The 27,217-nt window shown below is 45.3% G+C and overlaps 2 protein-coding genes across 4 annotated transcripts in view; one reads left to right on the top strand and one right to left on the bottom strand.

The window, feature by feature from the left end:
* Positions 1-1,037, bottom strand: part of LOC135574224 (aminoacyl tRNA synthase complex-interacting multifunctional protein 1-like) — a 70,086-nt gene extending 69,049 nt beyond the window's left edge. Inside the window, exon 1 of one of the 3 annotated variants that reach the window (XM_065025153.1) lies at positions 982-1,037. The gene's annotated coding sequence lies outside the window, so the exon portion shown is untranslated. Of the gene's footprint in view, positions 1-808; positions 922-981 lie in introns of those variants that run through there. The other 2 variants (XM_065025154.1, XM_065025155.1) reach the window with 2 other exon arrangements.
* Positions 538-27,048, top strand: LOC115126800 (phosphatidylcholine:ceramide cholinephosphotransferase 2-like). The gene is made up of 6 exons (XM_065025148.1): positions 538-675; positions 15,703-16,487; positions 17,122-17,239; positions 21,337-21,490; positions 23,889-24,055; positions 26,400-27,048. The coding sequence occupies exons 2-6, from the start codon at positions 15,958-15,960 to the stop codon at positions 26,592-26,594; spliced, it is 1,164 nt and encodes a 387-aa protein (XP_064881220.1). The 5' UTR covers positions 538-675; positions 15,703-15,957; the 3' UTR covers positions 26,595-27,048.
* The last annotated feature ends 169 nt before the right edge of the window (positions 27,049-27,217 follow it).

Genomic DNA, 27,217 nt, shown 5'->3' on the forward strand with positions numbered 1-27,217 from the left:
AGTGCACTATATAGGGAATAGGGCTCTGGTCAGAAGTAGTGCACTATATAGGGAATAGGGCTCTGGTCAGAAGTAGTGCACTGTAAGTAGGGAATAGGGTTCCATTTGGACTCGTGGTGTTGTCCAGTCAGTCACGGGGGTAGCCTCATCTAAAACTAAATTAGAGAGCTGAGGTGAAACGTTAACTAAACAGCTGATCTGAGTGACTTATATTATGCCCCGGAGTCAGGGACAAGACAGTCCCTCATGATGACGGTGAGTCATTTGAGCTCGAGCTTCAACAACGTTCTGGAACGGGCGGATCGTTTAACGAGAAGTGACTCACTGAGAGGGGAGTGGCCTTGGTGTACCTTATTTGGGCAGGGAGAACCAGTTATCTGCCTGAATTTTTTTTTTAAAGACCTTTAAATTTAATCGACACCTTTTTAAATGAAATTGGGCTATTGTAAAAAAATATATATATATATAGAAATGCACATTCTGGATAGTTTTGATAATTGATCAAATGTAATAGGAAGCTATAGGGGGGCGTGTTTTGCTGAAGAGGGCGTGTCTTGTCTGACAGGAGGGGAGCTGTGATTTACACACCCAAGGTAAGAGAAGACAACTCAACACAGAGGAGGAAGACAAAAAAGGTCACAGACTTGTTTCGAACTTACACGTTACTGAACACAGGTAAGCTGCTTTTTTGAATGTTGGGATACATTGTTTAATTAGCCTAACTTGAGAATGTTTGTTGGTTTCATTTCCCTAAGAGCGCAGGTAAAAAGTTTTAAGAGTTAGAGAAGGTGTTGTCGCCATAGCTCACCTTTCAACAGGTGAATTGCTTCCGACTGGCTTTGCGGGTCGAATATCCAGTTAATATTAAAGACTTAACTATTTCCAGTACTTAAACACAGAGGACTCCTAACTTATATTTCACCTACGTAAATCCTTCATGTTATTATCGCCCGGTGAGAATGATAATATTTGTTATATTACCCGTATGTTGTGATGATGGCGGCGAGAAGTGTTGCTTACTTTGAGCCTGTTCCATTACGCCGATTATGTTGCAAAACGGAATGCCACGGGGAGGGACCGGAATGTGTCCAATAGAAACTCTGGTTTTGTTTTGTTTGGTTCTTAATTAAACTGTAACCGGTTTGCGTTGTGTTTACACTACTCTCCCTTTGACTGTGGCGTGTGAATGATGCCGCGTTCAAGACAACCGGGAACTCGGTAATCTCCGAATTCCGAGCGTTCAAAACAACTGGGAACTATTTGAATGGTCATCCACCCCCCAACTTGGGAACTCGGGCCTCTTGACATTCTAATTGATATTCTAATTGGCATTCTAGTTCTTACATTCTAAACTATGAGGGAATAATGTGGACATTGCCTGACTATATAGATTGGATCCTTGGTGATGTTTCTGTAGCCTATGTGCCAAACACAGGCACACATAATAAACCCATGAATAGTGGTAGCATTAATCTCACTATTGCTGTTTTTGTCATCACAAAGTGACCAAAAAAAAAAACAGGTTTCTTTTTTTTAATGATAGGATTTGTATGGAAAGCCAAGTTGAAGTCAGCATTAGATGTTGTCATTGTTTTTGTGAAAAAAATAATAATAATTCCGATTTTTCAGGGGCTGCTGCAGCACCCTTACTTACCACGGCTATGATAATATCCAGAATCATTATTAGGAAGAGCCTTTGGTGCTGCAGCACCCTTACTTACCACGGCTATGATAATATCCAGAATCATTATTAGGAAGAGCCTTTGGTGCTGCAGCACCCTTACTTACCACGGCTATGATAATATCCAGAATCATTATTAGGAAGAGCCTTTGGTGCTGCAGCACCCTTACTTACCACGGCTATGATAATATCCAGAATCATTATTAGGAAGAGCCTTTGGTGCTGCAGCACCCTTACTTACCACGGCTATGATAATATCCAGAATCATTATTAGGAAGAGCCTTTGGTGTTGCTGCAGTAGTCTATCCGGACAGTAGATGTAGTGTCCAATTCATATGACAATATGGAGTAATTTACCTTGATGCTGTAAATCAAGCAGACAACAACAAGAGGGCCAATATCACTAGGGATACAGACAACAACAAGAGGGCCAATATCACTAGGGATACAGACAACAACAAGAGGGCCAATATCACTAGGGATACAGACAACAACAAGAGGGCCAATATCACTAGGGATACAGACAACAACAAGAGGGCCAACATCACTAGGGATCCAGACAACATCACTAGGGATACAGACAACAACAAGAGGGCCAATATCACTAGGGATACAGACAACAACAGAGGGCCAATATCACTAGGGATACAGACAACAACAAGCGGGCCAATATCACTAGGGATCCAGACAACAACAAGAGGGCCAATATCACTAGGGATCCAGACAACAACAAGAGGGCCAACATCACTAGGGATCCAGACAACAACAAGAGGGCAGATATCACTAGGGATACAGACAACAACAAGAGGGCCAATATCACTAGGGATACAGACAACAACAAGAGGGCCAATATCACTAGGGATCCAGACAACAACAAGAGGGCCAATATCACTAGGGATCCAGACAACAACAAGAGGGCCAATATCACTAGGGATACAGACAACAACAAGAGGGCCAATATCACTAGGGATACAGACGACAACAGAGGGCCAATATCACTAGGGATACAGACAACAACAGAGGGCCAATATCACTAGGGATCCAGACAACAACAAGAGGGCCAATATCACTAGGGATCCAGACAACAACAAGAGGGCCAATATCACTAGGGCCAATATCACTAGGGATCCAGACAACAACAAGAGGGCCAATATCACTAGGGATCCAGACAACAACAAGAGGGCCAATATCACTAGGGATCCAGACAACAACAAGAGGGCCAATATCACTAGGGATCCAGACAACAACAAGAGGGCCAATATCACTAGGGATCCAGACAACAACAAGAGGGCCAATATCACTAGGGATCCAGACAACAACAAGAGGGCCAATATCACTAGGGATCCAGACAACAACAAGAGGGCCAATATCACTAGGGATCCAGACAACAACAAGAGGGCCAATATCACTAGGGATCCAGACAACAACAGAGGGACAATATCACTAGGGATACAGACAGCAACAGAGGGCCAATATCACTAGAGATACAGACAGCAACAGAGGGCCAATATCACTAGGGATACAGACAACAACAGAGGGCCAATATCACTAGAGATACAGACAACAACAGAGGGCCAATATCACTAGGGATACAGACTACAACAGAGGGCCAATATCACTAGGGATCCAGACGACAACACTAGGGATACAGACAACAACAGAGGGCCAATATCACTAGGGATCCAGACGACAACAGAGGGCCAATATCACTAGAGATACAGACAACAACAGAGGGCCAACTTGGGGACTTGTCTGACAACTAGATCCAGGACTCTTACAGGGTTCACGTTCACTGCCTAATTGAACTGCTTTATGCTTCATATATCAGCTGTACAATGTGATGGAAGAATGCACTGTGCATGCAGAGGGTTGCACTTCCATTGAATTGGGGATAGTTTCATCAAAATATGCCACAAACTCGAAAGTTTCCGACCCTTTGCAACCCTATACAAGAGTAATGAGAGAAAGACGGTTTAGATTAGAGGCATGGGAGAAAGACGGTTTAGAGTAGAGGCATGGGAGAAAGACGGTTTAGAGTAGAGGCATGGGAGAAAGACGGTTTAGATTAGAGGCATGGGAGAAAGACGGTTTAGAGTAGAGGCATGGGAGAAAGACGGTTTAGAGTAGAGGCATGGGAGAAAGACGGTTTAGATTAGAGGCATGGGAGAAAGACGGTTTAGATTAGAGGCATGGGAGAAAGACGGTTTAGATTAATGGGAGAAAGACGGTTTAGATTAATGGGAGAAAGACGGTTTAGATTAATGGGAGAAAGACGGTTTAGAGTAGAGGCATGGGAGAAAGACTGTTTAGATTAGAGGCATGGGAGAAAGACTGTTTAGATTAATGGGAGAAAGACTGTTTAGATTAATGGGAGAAAGACTGTTTAGATTAGAGGCATGGGAGAAAGACGGTTTAGAGTAGAGGCATGGGAGAAAGACGGTTTAGATTAATGGGAGAAAGACGGTTTAGATTAATGGGAGAAAGACGGTTTAGATTAGAGGCATGGGAGAAAGACGGTTTAGATTAATGGGAGAAAGACGGTTTAGAGTAGAGGCATGGGAGAAAGACGGTTTAGAGTAGAGGCATGGGAGAAAGACGGTTTAGAGTAGAGGCATGGGAGAAAGACTGTTTAGATTAGAGGCATGGGAGAAAGACTGTTTAGATTAGAGGCATGGGAGAAAGACGGTTTAGAGTAGAGGCATGGGAGAAAGACGGTTTAGAGTAGAGGCATGGGAGAAAGACTGTTTAGAGTAGAGGCATGGGAGAAAGACGGTTTAGATTAATGGGAGAAAGACGGTTTAGATTAATGGGAGAAAGACGGTTTAGATTAGAGGCATGGGAGAAAGACGGTTTAGATTAATGGGAGAAAGACGGTTTAGAGTAGAGGCATGGGAGAAAGACGGTTTAGATTAGAGGCATGGGAGAAAGACGGTTTAGAGTAGAGGCATGGGAGAAAGACGGTTTAGATTAGAGGCATGGGAGAAAGACGGTTTAGAGTAGAGGCATTTGAGAAAGACGGTTTAGAGTAGAGGCATGGGAGAAAGACGGTTTAGATTAATGGGAGAAAGACGGTTTAGATTAGAGGCATGGGAGAAAGACGGTTTAGATTAATGGGAGAAAGACGGTTTAGAGTAGAGGCATGGGAGAAAGACGGTTTAGATTAGAGGCCTGGGAGAAAGACGGTTTAGATTAATCGGAGAAAGACGGTTTAGAGTAGAGGCATGGGAGAAAGACGGTTTAGATTAATGGGAGAAAGACTGTTTAGAGTAGAGGCATGGGAGAAAGACTGTTTAGAGTAGAGGCATGGGAGAAAGACTGTTTAGAGTAGAGGCATGGGAGAAAGACGGTTTAGAGTAGAGGCATGGGAGAAAGACGGTTTAGAGTAGAGGCATGGGAGAAAGACTGTTTAGAGTAGAGGCATGGGAGAAAGACTGTTTAGATTAATGGGAGAAAGACGGTTTAGATTAATGGGAGAAAGACGGTTTAGATTAATGGGAGAAAGACTGTTTAGAGTAGAGGCATGGGAGAAAGACTGTTTAGATTAATGGGAGAAAGACGGTTTAGATTAGAGGCATGGGAGAAAGACGGTTTAGATTAATGGGAGAAAGACGGTTTAGATTAGAGGCATGGGAGAAAGACGGTTTAGAGTAGAGGCATGGGAGAAAGACGGTTTAGATTAATGGGAGAAAGACGGTTTAGAGTAGAGGCATGGGAGAAAGACTGTTTAGATTAATGGGAGAAAGACAGTTTAGAATAGAGGCATGGGAGAAAGACGGTTTAGAGTAGAGGCATGGGAGAAAGACGGTTTATATTAATGGGAGAAAGACTGTTTAGATTAATGGGAGAAAGACTGTTTATATTAGAGGCATGGGAGAAAGACGGTTTAGATTAATGGGAGAAAGACGGTTTAGATTAGAGGCATGGGAGGAAGACGGTTTAGAGTAGAGGCATGGGAGAAAGACTGTTTAGAGTAGAGGCATGGGAGAAAGACGGTTTAGATTAGAGGCATGGGAGAAAGACTGTTTAGAGTAGAGGCATGGGAGAAAGACTGTTTAGAGTAGAGGCATGGGAGAAAGACTGTTTAGAGTAGAGGCATGGGAGAAAGACGGTTTAGAGTAGAGGCATGGGAGAAAGACGGTTTAGAGTAGAGGCATGGGAGAAAGACTGTTTAGAGTAGAGGCATGGGAGAAAGACTGTTTAGAGTAGAGGCATGGGAGAAAGACTGTTTAGAGTAGAGGCATGGGAGAAAGACTGTTTAGAGTAGAGGCATGGGAGAAAGACGGTTTAGATTAATGGGAGAAAGACGGCATGGGAGAAAGACGGTTTAGATAGAGGCATGGGAGAAAGACTGTTTAGTTTAGAGAAAGAGAGGCATGGGAGAAAGAATGTTTAGAAAGTAGAGGCATGGGAGAAAGACTGTTTAGATTAATGGGAGAAAGAGGCATGGGAGAAAGACGGTTTAGATTAGAGGCATGGGAGAAAGACGGTTTAGAGTAGAGGCATGGGAGAAAGACTGTTTAGAGTAGAGGCATGGGAGAAAGACTGTTTAGAGTAGAGGCATGGGAGAAAGACTGTTTAGAGTAGAGGCATGGGAGAAAGACGGTTTAGAGTAGAGGCATGGGAGAAAGACTGTTTAGAGTAGAGGCATGGGAGAAAGACGGTTTAGAGTAGAGGCATGGGAGAAAGACGGTTTAGAGTAGAGGCATGGGAGAAAGACTGTTTAGAGTAGAGGCATGGGAGAAAGACGGTTTAGATTAATGGGAGAAAGACGGTTTAGAGTAGAGGCATGGGAGAAAGACGGTTTAGATTAATGGGAGAAAGACGGTTTAGATTAGAGGCATGGGAGAAAGACGGTTTAGAGTAGAGGCATGGGAGAAAGACGGTTTAGATTTATGGGAGAGGCATGGGAGAAAGACGGTTTAGATTAATGGGAGAAAGACGGTTTAGATTAGAGGCGTAGGGAGAAAGACGGTTTAGATTAAGTGGAGAAAGACGGTTTAGATTAATGGGAGAAAGACGGTTTAGATTAGAGGCGGTTTAGATTAATGGGAGAAAGACTGTTTAGATTAGAGGCGTTTGGGAGAAAGACGGTTTAGATTAGATTAATGGGAGAAAGACGGTTTAGAGTAGAGGCATGGGAGAAAGACGGTTTAGAGTAGAGGCATGGGAGAGAGACGGTTTAGAGTAGAGGCATGGGAGAAAGACGGTTTAGATTAATGGGAGAAAGACTGTTTAGAGTAGAGGCATGGGAGAAAGACTGTTTAGATTAATGGGAGAAAGACGGTTTAGATTAATGGGAGAAAGACGGTTTAGATTAATGGGAGAAAGACGGTTTAGATTAATGGGAGAAAGACGGTTTAGATTAATGGGAGAAAGACGGTTTAGATTAATGGGAGAAAGACGGTTTAGATTAATGGGAGAAAGACGGTTTAGATTAATGGGAGAAAGACGGTTTAGATTAATGGGAGAAAGACGGTTTAGATTAGAGGCATGGGAGAAAGACTGTTTAGAGTAGAGGCATGGGAGAAAGACGGTTTAGATTAGAGGCATGGGAGAAAGACGGTTTAGATTAGAGGCATGGGAGAAAGACGGTTTAGATTAGAGGCATGGGAGAAAGACGGTTTAGATTAGAGGCATGGGAGAAAGACGGTTTAGATTAGAGGCATGGGAGAAAGACGGTTTAGATTAGAGGCATGGGAGAAAGACGGTTTAGATTAATGGGAGAAAGACGGTTTAGATTAGAGGCATGGGAGAAAGACGGTTTAGATTAATGGGAGAAAGACGGTTTAGATTAGAGGCATGGGAGAAAGACGGTTTAGAGTAGAGGCATGGGAGAAAGACGGTTTAGATTAGAGGCATGGAGAAAGACGGTTTAGATTAGAGGCATGGGAGAAAGACGGGATTAAGAAAGACGGTTTAGATTAGAGGCATGGGAGAAAGACGGTTTAGATTAATGGGAGAAAGACTGTTTAGATTAATGGGAGAAAGACGGTTTAGATTAGAGGCCTGGGAGAAAGACGGTTTAGAGTAGAGGCATGGGAGAAAGACGGTTTAGATTAATGGGAGAAAGACTGTTTAGATTAATGGGAGAAAGACGGTTTAGATTAGAGGCATGGGAGAAAGACGGTTTAGAGTAGAGGCATGGGAGAAAGACGGTTTAGAGTAGAGGCATGGGAGAAAGACGGTTTAGAGTAGAGGCATGGGAGAAAGACTGTTTAGATTAATGGGAGAAAGACGGTTTAGATTAGAGGCATGGGAGAAAGACGGTTTAGATTAGAGGCATGGGAGAAAGACTGTTTAGATTAGAGGCATGGGAGAAAGACTGTTTAGATTAATGGGAGAAAGACGGTTTAGAGTAGAGGCATGGGAGAAAGACGGTTTAGATTAATGGGAGAAAGACGGTTTAGAGTAGAGGCATGGGAGAAAGACTGTTTAGATTAATGGGAGAAAGACGGTTTAGATTAATGGGAGAAAGACGGTTTAGATTAATGGGAGAAAGACGGTTTAGAGTAGATTAATGGGAGAAAGACTGTTTAGAGAGGCATGGGAGAGTTTAGCATGGGAGAAAGACGGTTTAGAGTAGAGGCATGGGAGAAAGACGGTTTAGATTAATGGGAGAAAGACGGTTTAGAGTAGAGGCATGGGAGAAAGACGGTTTAGATTAGAGGCATGTTTAGATTAGAGGCATGGGAGAAAGACGGTTTAGATTAGAGGCATGGGAGAAAGACGGTTTAGATTAATGGGAGAAAGACGGTTTAGAGTAGAGGCATGGGAGAAAGACGGTTTAGATTAGGCATGGGAGAAAGACGGTTTAGATTAGGCATGGGAGAAAGACGGTTTAGATTAGAGGCATGGGAGAAAGACGGTTTAGATTAGAGGCATGGGAGAAAGACGGTTTAGATTAATGGGAGAAAGACGGTTTAGATTAGAGGCATGGGAGAAAGACGGTTTAGATTAATGGGAGAAAGACGGTTTAGATTAGAGGCATGGGAGAAAGACGGTTTAGATTAGAGGCCTGGGAGAAAGACGGTTTAGAGTAGAGGCATGGGAGAAAGACGGTTTAGATTAATGGGAGAAAGACTGTTTAGATTAATGGGAGAAAGACGGTTTAGATTAGAGGCATGGGAGAAAGACGGTTTAGAGTAGAGGCATGGGAGAAAGACGGTTTAGAGTAGAGGCATGGGAGAAAGACGGTTTAGATTAGAGGCATGGGAGAAAGACGGTTTAGAGTAGAGGCATGGGAGAAAGACTGTTTAGATTAATGGGAGAAAGACGGTTTAGATTAGAGGCATGGGAGAAAGACGGTTTAGATTAGAGGCATGGGAGAAAGACTGTTTAGATTAGAGGCATGGGAGAAAGACTGTTTAGATTAATGGGAGAAAGACGGTTTAGAGTAGAGGCATGGGAGAAAGACGGTTTAGATTAATGGGAGAAAGACGGTTTAGAGTAGAGGCATGGGAGAAAGACTGTTTAGATTAATGGGAGAAAGACGGTTTAGATTAATGGGAGAAAGACAGTTTAGATTAATGGGAGAAAGACGGTTTAGATTAATGGGAGAAAGACGGTTTAGATTAATGGGAGAAAGACGGTTTAGATTAATGGGAGAAAGACGGTTTAGATTAATGGGAGAAAGACGGTTTAGATTAATGGGAGAAAGACGGTTTAGATTAATGGGAGAAAGACGGTTTAGAGTAGATTAATGGGAGAAAGACGGTTTAGAGTAGAGGCATGGGAGAAAGACGGTTTAGAGTAGAGGCATGGGAGAAAGACGGTTTAGAGTAGAGGCATGGGAGAAAGACGGTTTAGAGTAGAGGCATGGGAGAAAGACGGTTTAGAGTAGAGGCATGGGAGAAAGACGGTTTAGATTAGAGGCATGGGAGAAAGACGGTTTAGAGTAGAGGCATGGGAGAAAGAAGGTTTAGATTAATGGGAGAAAGACGGTTTAGAGTAGAGGCATGGGAGAAAGACGGTTTAGATTAATGGGAGAAAGACGGTTTAGATTAATGGGAGAAAGACGGTTTAGAGTAGAGGCATGGGAGAAAGACGGTTTAGAGTAGAGGCATGGGAGAAAGACGGTTTAGATTAGAGGCATGGGAGAAAGACGGTTTAGATTAGAGGCATGGGAGAAAGACGGTTTAGAGTAGAGGCATGGGAGAAAGACGGTTTAGATTAGAGGCATGGGAGAAAGACGGTTTAGATTAGAGGCATGGGAGAAAGACGGTTTAGATTAGAGGCATGGGAGAAAGACGGTTTAGATTAATGGGAGAAAGACGGTTTAGATTAGAGGCATGGGAGAAAGACGGTTTAGATTAGAGGCATGGGAGAAAGACTGTTTAGATTAATGGGAGAAAGACTGTTTAGATTAGAGGCATGGGAGAAAGACTGTTTAGATTAGAGGCATGGGAGAAAGACTGTTTAGATTAGAGGCATGGGAGAAAGACGGTTTAGATTAGAGGCATGGGAGAAAGACGGTTTAGATTAGAGGCATGGGAGAAAGACGGTTTAGATTAGAGGCATGGGAGAAAGACGGTTTAGATTAGAGGCATGGGAGAAAGACGGTTTAGATTAGAGGCATGGGAGAAAGACGGTTTAGATTAGAGGCATGGGAGAAAGACGGTTTAGATTAATGGGAGAAAGACGGTTTAGATTAGTGGCATGGGAGAAAGACGGTTTAGATTAGAGGCATGGGAGAAAGACTGTTTAGATTAATGGGAGAAAGACTGTTTAGATTAGAGGCATGGGAGAAAGACTGTTTAGATTAGAGGCATGGGAGAAAGACTGTTTAGATTAGAGGCATGGGAGAAAGACGGTTTAGATTAGAGGCATGGGAGAAAGACGGTTTAGATTAGAGGCATGGGAGAAAGACGGTTTAGATTAGAGGCATGGGAGAAAGACGGTTTAGAGTAGAGGCATGGGAGAAAGACTGTTTAGATTAATGGGAGAAAGACGGTTTAGAGTAGAGGCATGGGAGAAAGGCGGTTTAGATTAATGGGAGAAAGACTGTTTAGATTAATGGGAGAAAGACGGTTTAGATTAGAGGCATGGGAGAAAGACGGTTTAGAGTAGAGGCATGGGAGAAAGACGGTTTAGATTAATGGGAGAAAGACGGTTTAGATTAATGGGAGAAAGACGGTTTAGAGTAGAGGCATGGGAGAAAGACGGTTTAGATTAATGGGAGAAAGACGGTTTAGATTAATGGGAGAAAGACGGTTTAGATTAATGGGAGAAAGACGGTTTAGATTAATGGGAGAAAGACGGTTTAGATTAATGGGAGAAAGACGGTTTAGATTAATGGGAGAAAGACGGTTTAGATTAATGGGAGAAAGACGGTTTAGAGTTTAGAGGCATGGGAGAAAGACGGTTTAGATTAGAGGCATGGGAGAAAGACGGTTTAGATTAGAGGCATGGGAGAAAGACGGTTTAGATTAGAGGCATGGGAGAAAGACGGTTTAGATTAGAGGCATGGGAGAAAGACGGTTTAGATTAATGGGAGAAAGACGGTTTAGATTAGAGGCATGGGAGAAAGACGGTTTAGATTAATGGGAGAAAGACTGTTTAGATTAGAGGCATGGGAGAAAGACTGTTTAGATTAGAGGCATGGGAGAAAGACTGTTTAGATTAGAGGCATGGGAGAAAGACGGTTTAGATTAGAGGCATGGGAGAAAGACGGTTTAGATTAGAGGCATGGGAGAAAGACGGTTTAGATTAGAGGCATGGGAGAAAGACGGTTTAGATTAGAGGCATGGGAGAAAGACGGTTTAGATTAGAGGCATGGGAGAAAGACGGTTTAGATTAATGGGAGAAAGACGGTTTAGAGTAGAGGCATGGGAGAAAGACGGTTTAGATTAATGGGAGAAAGACGGTTTAGAGTAGAGGCATGGGAGAAAGACGGTTTAGATTAATGGGAGAAAGACGGTTTAGATTAAGGTGAGAAAGACGGTTTAGATTAGAGGCATGGGAGAAAGACGGTTTAGATTAATGGGAGAAAGACGGTTTAGATTAGAGGCATGGGAGAAAGACGGTTTAGATTAATGGGAGAAAGACGGTTTAGAGTAGAGGCATGGGAGAAAGACTGTTTAGATTAATGGGAGAAAGACGGTTTAGATTAGAGGCATGGGAGAAAGACGGTTTAGATTAGAGGCATGGGAGAAAGACGGTTTAGATTAATGGGAGAAAGACGGTTTAGATTAGAGGCATGGGAGAAAGACGGTTTAGATTAATGGGAGAAAGACGGTTTAGAGTAGAGGCATGGGAGAAAGACTGTTTAGATTAGAGGCATGGGAGAAAGACTGTTTAGATTAGAGGCATGGGAGAAAGACGGTTTAGATTAGAGGCATGGGAGAAAGACGGTTTAGATTAGAGGCATGGGAGAAAGACGGTTTAGATTAGAGGCATGGGAGAAAGACGGTTTAGATTAATGGGAGAAAGACGGTTTAGATTAGAGGCATGGGAGAAAGACGGTTTAGATTAATGGGAGAAAGACGGTTTAGATTAATGGGAGAAAGACGGTTTAGAGTAGAGGCATGGGAGAAAGACGGTTTAGATTAATGGGAGAAAGACTGTTTAGATTAGAGGCATGGGAGGAAGACGGTTTAGAGTAGAGGCATGGGAGAAAGACTGTTTAGATTAATGGGAGAAAGACTGTTTAGATTAATGGGAGAAAGACTGTTTAGATTAATGGGAGAAAGACTGTTTAGATTAGAGGCATGGGAGGAAGACGGTTTAGAGTAGAGGCATGGGAGAAAGACGGTTTAGAGTAGAGGCATGGGAGAAAGACAGTTTAGATTAATGGGAGAAAGACGGTTTAGAGTAGAGGCATGGGAGAAAGACGGTTTAGATTAATGGGAGAAAGACGGTTTAGATTAGAGGCATGGGAGAAAGACGGTTTAGATTAATGGGAGAAAGACTGTTTAGATGGGAGAAAGACGGTTTAGAGGCATGGGAGAAAGACGGTTTAGAGTAGAGGCATGGGAGAAAGACGGTTTAGATTAATGGGAGAAAGACTGTTTAGAGTAGAGGCATGGGAGAAAGACGGTTTAGATTAGAGGCATGGGAGAAAGACGGTTTAGATTAGAGGCATGGGAGAAAGACGGTTTAGAGTAGAGGCATGGGAGAAAGACGGTTTAGATTAGAGGCATGGGAGAAAGACGGTTTAGAGTAGAGGCATGGGAGAAAGACGGTTTAGATTAATGGGAGAAAGACGGTTTAGAGTAGAGGCATGGGAGAAAGACGGTTTAGATTAGAGGCATGGGAGAAAGAGTTTAGATAGGGATGGGAAAGACGGTTTAGAGTAGAGGCATGGGAGAAAGACGGTTTAGAGTAATGGGAGAAAGACTGTTTAGATTAGAGGCATGGGAGGAAGACGGTTTAGAGTAGAGGCATGGGAGAAAGACGGTTTAGAGTAGAGGCATGGGAGAAAGACGGTTTAGATTAATGGGAGAAAGACGGTTTAGATTAGAGGCATGGGAGAAAGACGGTTTAGAGTAGAGGCATGGGAGAAAGACGGTTTAGAGTAGAGGCATGGGAGAAAGACGGTTTAGAGTAGAGGCATGGGAGAAAGACGGTTTAGAGTAGAGGCATGGGAGAAAGACGGTTTAGAGTAGAGGCATGGGAGAAAGACGGTTTAGAGTAGAGGCATGGGAGAAAGACGGTTTAGAGTAGAGGCATGGGAGAAAGACGGTTTAGAGTAGAGGCATGGGAGAAAGACGGTTTAGAGTAGAGGCATGGGAGAAAGACGGTTTAGAGTAGAGGCATGGGAGAAAGACGGTTTAGAGTAGAGGCATGGGAGAAAGACGGTTTAGAGTAGAGGCATGGGAGAAAGACGGTTTAGAGTAGAGGCATGGGAGAAAGACGGTTTAGAGTAGAGGCATGGGAGAAAGACGGTTTAGAGTAGAGGCATGGGAGAAAGACGGTTTAGAGTAGAGGCATGGGAGAAAGACGGTTTAGAGTAGAGGCATGGGAGAAAGACGGTTTAGAGTAGAGGCATGGGAGAAAGACGGTTTAGAGTAGAGGCATGGGAGAAAGACGGTTTAGAGTAGAGGCATGGGAGAAAGACGGTTTAGAGAGGCATGGGAGAAAGAGGCATAGAGGCATGGGAGAAAGACGGTTTAGAGTAGAGGCATGGGAGAAAGACGGTTTAGAGTAGAGGCATGGGAGAAAGACGGTTTAGAGTAGAGGCATGGGAGAAAGACGGTTTAGAGTAGAGGCATGGGAGAAAGACGGTTTAGAGTAGAGGCATGGGAGAAAGACGGTTTAGATTAGAGGCATGGGAGAAAGACGGTTTAGAGTAGAGGCATGGGAGAAAGACGGTTTTAGAGCATGGGAGAAAGGCATGGGAGAAAGACGGTTTAGATTAGAGGCATGGGAGAAAGACATGGGGTTTCGATTAGAGGCATGGGAGAAAGACGGTTTAGATTAATGGGAGAAAGACGGTTTAGATTAATGGGAGAAAGACGGTTTAGATTAATGGGAGAAAGACGGTTTAGATTAATGGGAGAAAGACTGTTTAGATTAGAGGCATGGGAGGAAGACGGTTTAGAGTAGAGGCATGGGAGAAAGACGGTTTAGATTAATGGGAGAAAGACGGTTTAGAGTAGAGGCATGGGAGAAAGACGGTTTAGAGTAGAGGCATGGGAGAAAGACGGTTTAGAGTAGAGGCATGGGAGAAAGACGGTTTAGAGTAGAGGCATGGGAGAAAGACGGTTTAGAGTAGAGGCATGGGAGAAAGACGGTTTAGAGTAGAGGCATGGGAGAAAGACGGTTTAGAGTAGAGGCATGGGAGAAAGACGGTTTAGATTAGAGGCATGGGAGAAAGACGCTTTAGATTAGAGGCATGGGAGAAAGACGCTTTAGATTCATGGGAGAAAGACAGTTTAGATTCATGGGAGAAAGACAGACTGTTAGAGGGGGGTCAGTCACACATTAACACGCAGGCCAGATATGATATGGAGAAAGAGGATTTGTAGCATGAGTATCACTCACTCACTCACTCACTCACTCACTCAATATACTTTTCTCCAACAATGTGTGTGTTACGTAACAGTGGTGTTTAGTTACCTAGGTAATGTAATTGTTTTAGAGGATTGCATTGTGATTCACATTCTATGAATAGCCCCTCCACCCCTCCCCCTCCCTCCCTCCCTCCCTCCCTCCATCCTGCCAGTTGTTGTAGCAGTCTGAACTCCTCATTGTTGTGTTTCAACAAGACTATTAAAGCACACAGAGGTGTGTGTGTGTGACATCACCTGTGGTTTAACGAGTGAGGAATGTGTGTGTGTGTGAGGTTTTAAGGTGTGGCTCTTTCTCTCTCTCTGGTTACTCTGAGTCAAAACCAACATTCCTACAGGTAGGATCGGAACATCTCTCACCTGTGTTGACTGAGTGTGACTGTACAGAGAGTGCAGGTAGAAGAGAACACACCTTGTTACCTGCCTGTCCTCTCTGACCACTGAGGGCTGGTTTCCCCAGACACAGATCAACGTCCAGTCCTGGACTAAAAAAGCTTTTTAAATAAGCGGCATTAAGAATGCTTTTCAAAATCCTAGAACTAGGCTTAAAATGTGTCTGGGGAAACTGCCCCTGAGAGCTCTGAAAACAGCCTGTCTTTCTGTGTGTCAGTGGAGGCTGTTGAGGGCAGGACGGCTCATTATAACGTCTGGAACGGAGCCAATGGAACGGCATCAAATCATGGAAATGATGTGTTTGATACCATGGAAACCATGTGTTTGATCCCATGGAAACCATGGAAACCATGTGTTTGATCCCATGGAAACCATGTGTTTGATCCCATGGAAACCATGGAAACGATGTGTTTGATCCCATTCCACTGACTCCGCTCCAGCCTTTACCACGAGCCCCGTCCTCACCAGCCTCCTGAGCTAGCTAGCTATTGCCCTGTGAAACAGGTTTTCACCCCTTCCTCCTCTTTTTGTACATTTCAGTTCCTTTTTATTTGATCAGGTAGAAACAGGTTCTCGTCTCCTGGACAGTTTCTGATGTCTGTGTGTGTTTGTGTTTTACAGGTGTTTCTAAAGGTCTCTGACATTGTTGATGACCTCAGAGCTGATTGATTTGACCAGACTAGAGCTGATAGGATTATTGATCACATTGATCAGGTACCTCTAACCCACCAAACATTATCGGAGGTCGGAGGTCACACCTTGCTGGAAGTTTCTGGATTATATATTTGTTTTTGGAGACTGCTGATTGGTTAAAAGACATGTTTGGAGCCTGCTGATTGGCCGGTTGAGTGTCTCAAAATAGCCACCCCAGAACTGATGCACGAAGACGAGGCGAGACCGACTGGAGGCCACTCCCACTTTGAGGTCTCTGTGACAATGGAGTCCCAGCCGCCGCCACCACCGCCTCACATCGTCTCCAACGGCAACCCTCGCGGCAACCCTTCGTCATCAACGATAACGGACCACATCCCTAACACTAAGTCCAAGCACAACCAGGACGACCGACGGACCAAATCCAGCAGACTGATCCGGTCGCTTAGCAACGGTCTCCGGAAACACAGTGACTACGTCAAGATTTCGGTACCGGAAGGCCGAGGCAACCTGTTGCCGCGGGAATGGTGGAAAACAGGGGTGGCGTTTGTGTACGCCTTATTCAACCTCATCCTGACCACCGTCATCATCACCGTCGTACACGAACGGGTACCGGATAAATCGGTCAGTCCCCCGTTACCGGATAAGTTCTTCGACTATGTGGACCGTGTACCGTGGGCGTTTACGGTCACCGAAGTCAACGGGATGGTGTTGGTGGGACTCTGGTTCATACAGTGGCTGTTCCTCAAACACAAGTAATTTCTTTTCAATTCAAATAACTTTATTGGCACTGGAAACGCATGTTTACATTGACAAAAGCAAAGTGGGAAAAAAATAAAATAAACAATAGACCTTAAATATTACACTCACAAACGTTTTTCAAAGGAATAGAGAGACATTTTTAAATGTTATATTATGTCTCTATACGTTGTTAGAACCACTGTGACTGAACTGTGTTTTTCGACTATTGGTGTAGACTGCAAGGCTATTGGTGTAGACTGCACGGCTGTTGGTGTAGACTGCAGGGCTGTTGGTGTAGACTGCACGGCTGTTGGTGTAGACTGCAAGGCTATTGGTGTAGACTGCAAGGCTATTGGTGTAGACTGCAAGGCTATTGGTGTAGACTGCAAGGCTGTTGGTGTAGACTGCAAGGCTGTTGGTGTAGACTGCAAGGCTGTTGGTGTAGACTGCAGGGCTGTTGGTGTAGACTGCAGGGCTGTTGGTGTAGACTGCACGGCTGTTGGTGTAGACTGCAAGGCTGTTGGTGTAGACTGCAAGGCTGTTGGTGTAGACTGCACGGCTATTGGTGTAGACTGCACGGCTATTGGTGTAGACTGCAAGGCTGTTGGTGTAGACTGCTGTTCTAATTGTGGTAACTTCCCCCTCCAGGTCCATCATCGGTCGGAGGTGTTTCTTCATGATTGGGACGTTGTACATGTACCGCTGTGTCACCATGTACGTCACCACGCTACCTGTCCCTGGCAAACACTTCACCTGCGCTCCCAAGGTACACAATGATCATCAAATGTATTTATAAAGCCCTTCTTACATCAGCTGATGTCTCAAAGTGCTGTACAGAAACCCAGCCTAAAAACACCAAACAGCAAGCAATGCAGGTGTAGAAGCACGTTGGCTAGGACAAACTCCCTAGAAAGGCCAAAACCTAGGGAGAAACCTAGAGAGGAACCAGGCTATGTGGGGTGGCTAGGAAAAACTCCCTAGAAAGGCCAGAACCTAGGAAGAAACCTAGAGAGGAACCAGGCTCTGAGGGGTGGCTAGGAAAAACTCCCTAGAAAGGCCAGAACCTAGGAAGAAACCTAGAGAGGAACCAGGCTCTGAGGGGTGGCTAGGAAAAACTCCCTAGAAAGGCCAGAACCTAGGAAGAAACCTAGAGAGGAACCAGGCTCTGAGGGGTGGCTAGGAAAAACTCCCTAGAAAGGCAGGAACCAAATGAGGATTCATGATTCACGTGGAGACTAGATGACTGATGGGGCACCATTTTGTAAAATATATTTTGGAATCTACAGAAATGCATTTATAGTGAACAAAAAATATGAAGTCAACATGCAGCAATTTCAATGATTTTACTGAGTTATAGTTCATATTAGGAAATCAGTCAATTTAAATTAATTAATTAGGCCCTAATCTATGGATTTCACATGACTGGGAATACAGATGTGAATCTGTTGGTCACAGACACCTTAAAAAGGGTAGGGGTGTGGATCAGAAAAACCAGTCAGTATCTGGTGTGGATCAGAAAAACCAGTCAGTATCTGGTGTGGATCAGAAAAACCAGTCAGTATCTGGTGTGGATCAGAAAAACCAGTCAGTATCTGGTGTGGATCATAAAACCAGTCAGTATCTGGTGTGGATTAGAACACCAGTCAGTATCTGGTGTGGATTAGAACACCAGTCAGTATCTGGTGTGGATCAGAAAACCCAGTCAGTATCTGGTGTGATCAGAAAACCAGTCAGTATCTGGTGTGATCAGAAAACCAGTCAGTATCTGGTGTGGATCAGAACACCAGTCAGTATCTGGTGTGGATTAGAACACCAGTCAGTATCTGGCGTGGATTAGAACACCAGTCAGTATCTGGCGTGGATTAGAAAACCAGTCAGTATCTGGTGTGGATTAGAACACCAGTCAGTATCTGGTGTGGATTAGAACACCAGTCAGTATCTGGCGTGGATTAGAACACCAGTCAGTATCTGGCGTGGATTAGAACACCAGTCAGTATCTGGTGTGGATTAGAACACCAGTCAGTATCTGGGATTAGAACACCAGTCAGTATCTGGTGGATTAGAACACCAGTCAGTATCTGGTGTGGATTAGAACACCAGTCAGTATCTGGTGTGGATTAGAAGTCAGTATCTGGTGTGGATTAGAACACCAGTCAGTATCTGGCGTGGATTAGAAAACCAGTCAGTATCTGGTGTGGATTAGAACACCAGTCAGTATCTGGTGTGGATTAGAAAACCAGTCAGTATCTGGTGTGGATTAGAACACCAGTCAGTATCTGGTGTGGATTAGAACACCAGTCAGTATCTGGTGTGGATTAGAACACCAGTCAGTATCTCGTGGATTAGAACACCAGTCAGTGGATTAGAACACCAGTCAGTATCTGGTGTGGATTAGAACACCAGTCAGTATCTGGTGTGGATTAGAACACCAGTCAGTATCTGGTGTGGATTAGAACACCAGTCAGTATCTGGTGTGGATTAGAACACCAGTCAGTATCTGGTGTGGATTAGAACACCAGTCAGTATCTGGTGTGGATCAGAAAACCAGTCAGTATCTGGTGTGTTAGAACACCAGGATCTGGTGTGGATTAGAACACCAGTCAGTATCTGGTGTGGATTAGAACACCAGTCAGTATCTGGTGTGGATTAGAACACCAGTCAGTATCTGGTGTGGATTAGAACACCAGTCAGTATCTGATTAGAACACCAGTCTATCTGTGGATTAGAACACCAGTCAGTATCTGGCGTGGATTAGAACACCAGTCAGTATCTGGCGTGGATTAGAACACCAGTCAGTATCTGGCGTGGATTAGAACACCAGTCAGTATCTGGCGTGGATTAGAACACCAGTCAGTATCTGGTGTGGATCAGAACACCAGTCAGTATCTGGTGTGGATTAGAACACCAGTCAGTATCTGGTGTGACCATTTGCCTCATGCAGTGTGACACACCTCCTTCACATAGAGTTGATCAGGCTGTTGATTGTGGCCTGTGGAATGTTGTCCCACTCCTCTTCAATGGCTGTGTGAAGTTGGCAGGAACTGGAACACGCATCGTCGTACACGTTGATCCAGAGCATCCCAAACATGCTCAACGGGCGACATTGAAGAACTGGGACATTTTCAGCTTCCAGGAATTGTGTACAGATCCTTGCGACATGGGGCCGTGCATTATCATGCTGAAAAATTAGATTGTGAGATATATATATATATATATATAACATTTTCCTTTAATTTTATAAAGCACTAATGTTATTGTTCCCACAACAAATAATAATAAAATACATTTAATGTTGTCCTTGAAACTTTTAACTGAAATGCTGTAGAATTCCATTCATTCCTATTGGCTCCTGCTGGGTAGGGCCAATTTGGCTTGACCGGTGGCTTCAACGCCTCTCATTGAATACCACATTATGAGTCATAATACCCATGAAACCTAGCGGTCAAACAGGGAAATAGTCACCTTTTTTTTTACTCCGTTATCAAAGGGTAGACCTACACGAAACACAGCCCTTATTTTAAGTGTTTCTAAAATCCCCTATGGGGGAAAATTGAATGGAGGAAAAAACGATTGAAAACATTTCCCTGTTTGACCGCTAGGTTTTATGGGTATTATGACACCTCCGCTGTGGGGCTCAATTTGGCCAATACATACATCAGCCAATACAATAGCATCAGCAATTCAAGGTTTATATATGTCATTGGGGACACACACACACACACACACACACTGTGGCTCCCAATGGTTTCACTATTACCAGGAACATTGTAGAAATTATGCATAGAATACGCCAGGACCAGCCCATTGCAGTATGTTAATTAAGCCAGGATCAGCCCATTGCATTATGTTAATTAAGCCAGGATCATCCCATTGCAGTATGTTAATTAAGCCAGGATCAGTCCATTGCAGTATGTTAATTAAGCCAGGATCAGTCCATTGCAGTATGTTAATTAAGCCAGGATCAGTCCATTGCAGTATGTTAATTAAGCCAGGATCAGTCCATTGCAGTATGTTAATTAAGCCAGGATCAGTCCATTGCAGTATGTTAATTAAGCCAGGATCAGCCCATTGCAGTATGTTAATTAAGCCAGGATCAGCCCATTGCATTATGTTAATTAAGCCAGGATCATCCCATTGCAGTATGTTAATTAAGCCAGGATCAGTCCATTGCAGTATGTTAATTAAGCCAGGATCAGTCCATTGCAGTATGTTAATTAAGCCAGGATCAGTCCATTGCAGTATGTTAATTAAGCCAGGATCAGTCCATTGCAGTATGTTAATTAAGCCAGGATCAGTCCATTGCAGTATGTTAATTAAGCCAGGATCAGCCCATTGCAGTATGTTAATTAAGCCAGGATCAGCCCATTGCAGTATGTTAATTAAGCCAGGATCAGCCCATTGCAGTATGTTAATTAAGCCAGGATCAGTCCATTGCAGTATGTTAATTAAGCCAGGATCAGTCCATTGCAGTATGTTAATTAAGCCAGGATCAGTCCATTGCAGTATGTTAATTAAGCCAGGATCAGTCCATTGCAGTATGTTAATTAAGCCAGGATCAGTCCATTGCAGTATGTTAATTAAGCCAGGATCAGTCCATTGCAGTATGTTAATTAAGCCAGGATCAGTCCATTGCAGTATGTTAATTAAGCCAGGATCAGTCCATTGCAGTATGTTAATTAAGCCAGGATCAGTCCATTGCAGTATGTTAATTAAGCCAGGATCAGTCCATTGCAGTATGTTAATTAAGCCAGGATCAGTCCATTGCAGTATGTTAATTAAGCCAGGATCAGCCCATTGCAGTATGTTAATTAAGCCAGGATCAGTCCATTGTTATCTAAAACTCTCTACCCCCCCCCCTCCTAGCTTTATGGTGACTCTGAAGGGATGGTGTGGCGTATCCTGGGTCTGATTAGTGGAGGAGGCCTGTCAATCACCGGGGGTCACCTCATGTGTGGAGACTTCCTCTACAGTGGACACACTGTAACCCTCACACTGGCATACCTGTTTATCCAAGAGTGTACGTACACACACACACACACTCTGTAACCCTCACAATGACATACCTGTTTATCCAAGAGTGTACGTACACACACACACACACACACACACACACACACACACACACACACACACTCTCTCTGTAACCCTCACAATGACATACCTGTTTATCCAAGAGTGTACGTACACACACACACACACTCTGTAACCCTCACACTGGCATACCTGTTTATCCAAGAGTGTACGTACACACACACACACACTCTGTAACCCTCACACTGGCATACCTGTTTATCCAAGAGTGTACGTACACACACACACACACACACACTCTCTCTGTAACCCTCACAATGACATACCTGTTTATCCAAGAGTGTACGTACACACACACACACACACACACACACACACACACACACACACACACACACACACACACACACTCTCTCTCTGTAACCCTCACAATGACATACCTGTTTATTTAGTGTAAGAAATTAGATTCTTATTTTATTTAGGAAATAGAGAAGTGTTACAGAAAGGAGGCCACCCCTCTAGTGGGACCGGGTCGGGGGGCCTCTCTAGTGGGACCGGGTCGGGGGGCCTCTCTAACCTGGGACCGGCCTGGGACCGGGTCTGGGGGCCTCTCTAACCTGGGACCGGGTCTGGGGGCCTCTCTAACCTGGGACCGGGTCTGGGGGCCTCTCTAACCTGGGACCGGGTCTGGGGGCCTCTCTAACCTGGGACCGGGTCTGGGGGCCTCTCTAACCTGGGACCGGGTCTGGGGGCCTCTCTAACCTGGGATCGGGTCGGGGGGCCTCTCTAACCTGGGATCGGGGGGCCTCTCTAACCTGGGACCGGGTCGGGGGCCTCTCTAACCTGGGACCTGGTCGGGGGGCCTCTAACCTGGGACCTGGTCGGGGGGCCTCTAACCTGGGACCGGGTCGGGGTGCCTCTCTAACCTGGGACCGGGTCGGGTGCCTCTCTAACCTGGGACCGGGTCGGGGGGCCTCTCTAACCTGGGACCTGGTCGGGGGCCTCTCTAACCTGGGACGGGTCGGGGGCCTCTCTAACCTGGGACCAGGTCGGGGCCTCTCTAACCTGGGACCGGGTCGGGGGCCTCTCTAACCTGGGACCGGGTCGTGGGGCCTCTCTAACCTGGGACCGGGTCGGGGGCCTCTCTAACCTGGGACCGGGTCGGGGGCCCTCTAACCTGGGACCGGGTCGGGGGCCTCTCTAACCTGGGACCGGGTCCGGGGGCCTCTCTAACCTGGGACCGGGTCGGGGGCCTCTCTAACCTGGGACCGGGTCGGGGGGACTCTCTAAGCTGGGACCTGGTCGGGGGCCTCTCTAAGCTGGGACCTGGTCGGGGGCCTCTCTAACCTGGGACCTGGTCGGGGGGCCTCTCTAACCTGGGACCTGGTCGGGGGGCCTCTCTAACCTGGGACCTGGTCGGGGGGCCTCTCTAACCTGGGACCTGGTCGGGGGGCCTCTCTAACCTGGGACCTGGTCGGGGGGCCTCTCTAACCTGGGACCTGGTCGGGGGGCCTCTCTAACCTGGGACCGGGTCGGGGGGCCTCTCTAACCTGGGACCGTTCTAGATGATTCTGTTCTTCCAACTTTGTGGCAACAGTTTGGGGAAGGTCCTTTCCTGTTTCAGCATGACAATGCCCCTGGGCACAAAGCGAGGTCCATACAGTAATGGTATGTCGAGATCAATGTTCCAACATCTAGTGGAAAGCCTTCCCAGAAGAGTGGAGGCTGTTATAGCAGCAATGTTCCAACATCTAGTGGAAAGCCTTCCCAGAAGAGTGGAGGCTGTTATAGCAGCAATGTTCCATCATCTAGTGGAAAGCCTTCCTAGAAGAGTGGAGGCTGTTATGGCAGCAATGTTCCAACATCTAGTGGAAAGCCTTCCCAGAAGAGTGGAGGCTGTTATAGCAGCAATGTTCCAACATCTAGTGGAAAGCCTTCCCAGAAGAGTGGAGGCTGTTATAGCAGCAATGGTCCAACATCTAGTGGAAAGCCTTCCCAGAAGAGTGGAGGCTGTTATAGCAGCAATGTTCCAACATCTAGTGGAAAGCCTTCCCAGAAGAGTGGAGGCTGTTATAGCAGCAATGTTCCAACATCTAGTGGAAAGTCTTCCCAGAAGAGTGGAGGCTGTTATAGCAGCAAAGGGGGACCAACTCCATATTAATGCCCATGATTTTGGAATGTTTGATGAGCAGGTGTCCACATACTTTTGATAATGTCCAATGTGTATGTGCATGATCATGTAGTATATTTACCAGTCCTGTGAGGCTCTGAAAAGTGTATTTTGAATTGGGGAAAAGGGCTGTTTTGGGGGGAAAAATGGGGGCAAAAAGAATTTGACACATGAGGTTGTGTTGTAACTACGTTTTATTTGTTTACCTCCTCAGACTCCCCCAAGAAGATGTGGTGGTACGTGTGGTTGTGCTGGTTGCTCAGTGTTGTGGGCGTGGTCTGTATCCTGATTGGTCATGAGCATTACAGCATTGATGTTGTCTTCGCCTACTTTGTTACGTCACGCCTCTTCTGGTGGTACCACACCATGGCCAACACACAGGTAAGAGATATATATATATTTTAAATTTTTAATTTTACCTTTATTTAACTAGGCAAGTCAGTTAAGAACAAATTCTTATTTTCAATGACAGCCTAGGAACAGTGGGTTAACTGCCTGTTCAGGGGCAGAACGACAGATTTGTACCTTTTCAGTTCGGGGGTTTGAACTTGCAACCTTCCGGTTACTAGTCCAACACACTCTAACCACTAGGCTACCCTGCCGCCCCATATACACACACACAGGTAGGATATATATATATATCACACTGCTCAAAAAAATAAAGGGAACACTTAAACAACACAATGTAACTCCAAGTCAATCACACTTCTGTGAAATCAAACTGTCCACTTAGGAAGCAACACTGATTGACAATAAATGTCACGTGCTGTTGTGCAAATGGAATAGACAACAGGTGGAAATTATATGCAATTAGCAAGACACCCTCAATAAAGGAGTGGTTCTGCAGGTGGTGACCACAGACCACTTCTCGGTTCCTATGCTTCCTGGCTGATGTTTTGGTCACTTTTGAATGCTGGCGGTGCTTTCACTCTAGTGGGAGCATGAGACTGAGTCTACAACCCACACAAGTGGCTCAGGTAGTGCAGCTCATCCAGGATGGCACATCAATGCGAGCTGTGGCAAGAAGGTTTGCTGTGTGTCTGTCAGCGTAGTGTCCAGAGCATGGAGGCGCTACCAGGAGACAGGCCAGTACATCAGGAGACATGGAGGAGGCCGTAGGAGGGCAACAACCCAGCAGCAGGACCTCTACCTCCGCCTTTGTGCAAGGAGGAGCAGGAGGAGCACTGCCAGAGCCCTGCAAAATGACCTCCAGCAGGCCACAAATGTGCATGTGTCTGCTCAAATGGTCAGAAACAGACTCCATGAGGGTGGTACGAGGGCCCGACGTCCACAGGTGGGGGTTGTGCTTACATCCCAACACCTTGCAGGACGTTTGGCATTTGCCAGAGAGCACCAAGATTGGCAAATACGCCACTGGCGCCCTGTGCTCTTCACAAATGAAAGCAGGTTCACACTGAGCACGTGACAGACGTGACAGAGTCTGGAGATGCTGTGGAGAACGTTCTGCTGCCTGCAACATCCTCCAGCATGACCGGTTTGGCGGTGGGTCAGTCATGGTGTGGGGTGGCATTTCATTGGGGGGCCGCACAACTCTCCATGTGCTCGCCAGAGGTAGCCTGACTGCCATTAGGTACCGAGATGAGATCCTCAGACCCCTTGTGAGACCATATGCTGGTGCGGTTGGACCTGGGTTCCTCCTAATGCAAGACAATGCTAGACCTCATGTGGCTGGAGTGTGTCAGCAGTTCCTGCAAGAGGAAGACATTGATGCTATGGACTGGCCCGCCCGTTCCCCAGACCTGAATCCAATTGAGCACATCTGGGACATCATGTCTCGCTCCATCCACCAACGCCACGTTGCACCACAGACTGTCCAGGAGTTGGCGGATGCTTTAGTCCAGGTCTGGGAGGAGATCCCTCAGGAGACCATCCACCACCTCATCAGGAGCATGCCCAGGCGTTGTAGGGAGGTCATGCAGGCACGTGGAGGCCACACACACTATTGAGCCTCATTTTGACTTGTTTTAAGGACATTACATCAAAGTTGGATCAGCCTGTAGTGTGGTTTTCCACTTTAATTTTGAGTTTGACTCCAAAACCAGACCTCCATGGGTTGATACATTTGATTTCCATTGATAATTTTTGCGTGATTTTTGTTGTCAGCACATTCAACTATGTAAAGAAAAAAGTATTTAATAAGAATATTTCATTCATTCAGATCTAGGATGTGTTATTTTAGTGTTCCCTTTAATTTTTTGAGCAGTGTATATACATACATACACAGGATATACAGTGGGGGGAAAAGTATTTAGTCAGCCACCAATTGTGCAAGTTCTCCCACTTAAAAAGATGAGAGAGGCCTGTAATTTTCATCATAGGTACACTTCAACTATGACAGACAAAATGAGAAAACAATTGTAGGATTTTGAATGAATTTATTAGCAAATTATGGTGGAAATTAAGTATTTGGTCAAAATATATATATATATACACACAGGATATATCTCAACCATAATGTCTAGTAATGATGGTTGCTGTGTGAATATAGATAGTTTACGTCACACAACAGCCTCAACTGATTTCAAAGCGTTCTCTTTAGTTCAGACTTTGATGAACTCTGACCTTTCTGATTTACATCTCTAGGAATCCAATGGCTTATTATACGATTGTCTTTTTCAAAATAAACCCCTCAAAATGTATATTTATTGTTTAAAAAAAATAAATAATAATAATTCTAAACTAAATCTTTACATTTTGTGTTCAGGCTCTGCGCGGGGCTTCTAACAACTACCTGTCAAGGACGTGGTGGAACCCTGTGTTTAACTTCCTGGAGCGTAACGTCATGGCAACCGTTCCCTGTGTGTTCTCCTGGCCCGTCTCTCTGCCCTCTGCATGGTGTAACATTAACCCCTGTGAGAGATACTCCATGGTAGAGGGGGATGGGAACAGAGACCAGTAGAGCGGGCCTGTCTCTGCCCTCCTCGTGGTAACAACAACCCCATGGTAGAGGGGGATGGGAACAGAGACCAGTAGAGAGAGGGCCTGTCTCTGCCCTCCTCATGGTAACAACAACCCCATGGTAGAGGGGGATGGGAACAGAGACCAGTAGAGAGGGCCTGTCTCTGCCCTCCTCGTGGTAACAACAACCCCATGGTAGAGGGGGATGGGACTGGAGACCAGTGATCCATTTTTCTATCCATCCCTCCCTCCCTCCGTTCACAGATCACAGGCTGTAGCTTGTAATGAAAGAAACCTTCCTGAAGGCTCGGTCATTACTACCTCTGGTGTTCTTCAGCACGGACGCTACAGGCTAACACACCTGCGTAGGGGATAGGGGTGCACTGCGTAAGGGATAGGGGTGCACTGCGTAGGGGAATAGGGGTGCACTGCGTAGGGGAATAGGGGTGCACTGCGTAGGGGAATAGGGGTGCACTGCGTAGGGGAATAGGGGTGCACTGCGTAGGGGATAGGGGTGCACTGCGTAGGGGATAGGGGTGCACTGCGTAGGGGATAGGGCATCATTTGAGACTGATGCGTTCTGTATTGGGTCAGAGAACGTCAGAATTGGCAGTGTCAGTCCCT

Source organism: Oncorhynchus nerka, linkage group LG12 (assembly GCF_034236695.1).
Source record: "Oncorhynchus nerka isolate Pitt River linkage group LG12, Oner_Uvic_2.0, whole genome shotgun sequence".
In the NCBI taxonomy this organism is placed as follows: Eukaryota; Metazoa; Chordata; class Actinopteri; order Salmoniformes; family Salmonidae; genus Oncorhynchus; species Oncorhynchus nerka.

Coding starts and splice junctions, on each gene's coding strand:
- LOC115126800 (XM_065025148.1), top strand. CDS start 15,958: ATGCACGAAGACGAGGCGAGACCGACTGGAGGCCACTCCCACTTTGAG. Junction 16,488..17,121: donor TGGCTGTTCCTCAAACACAA/GTAATTTCTTTT, acceptor TTCCCCCTCCAG/GTCCATCATCGGTCGGAGGT. Junction 21,491..23,888: donor ATACCTGTTTATCCAAGAGT/GTACGTACACAC, acceptor TTACCTCCTCAG/ACTCCCCCAAGAAGATGTGG.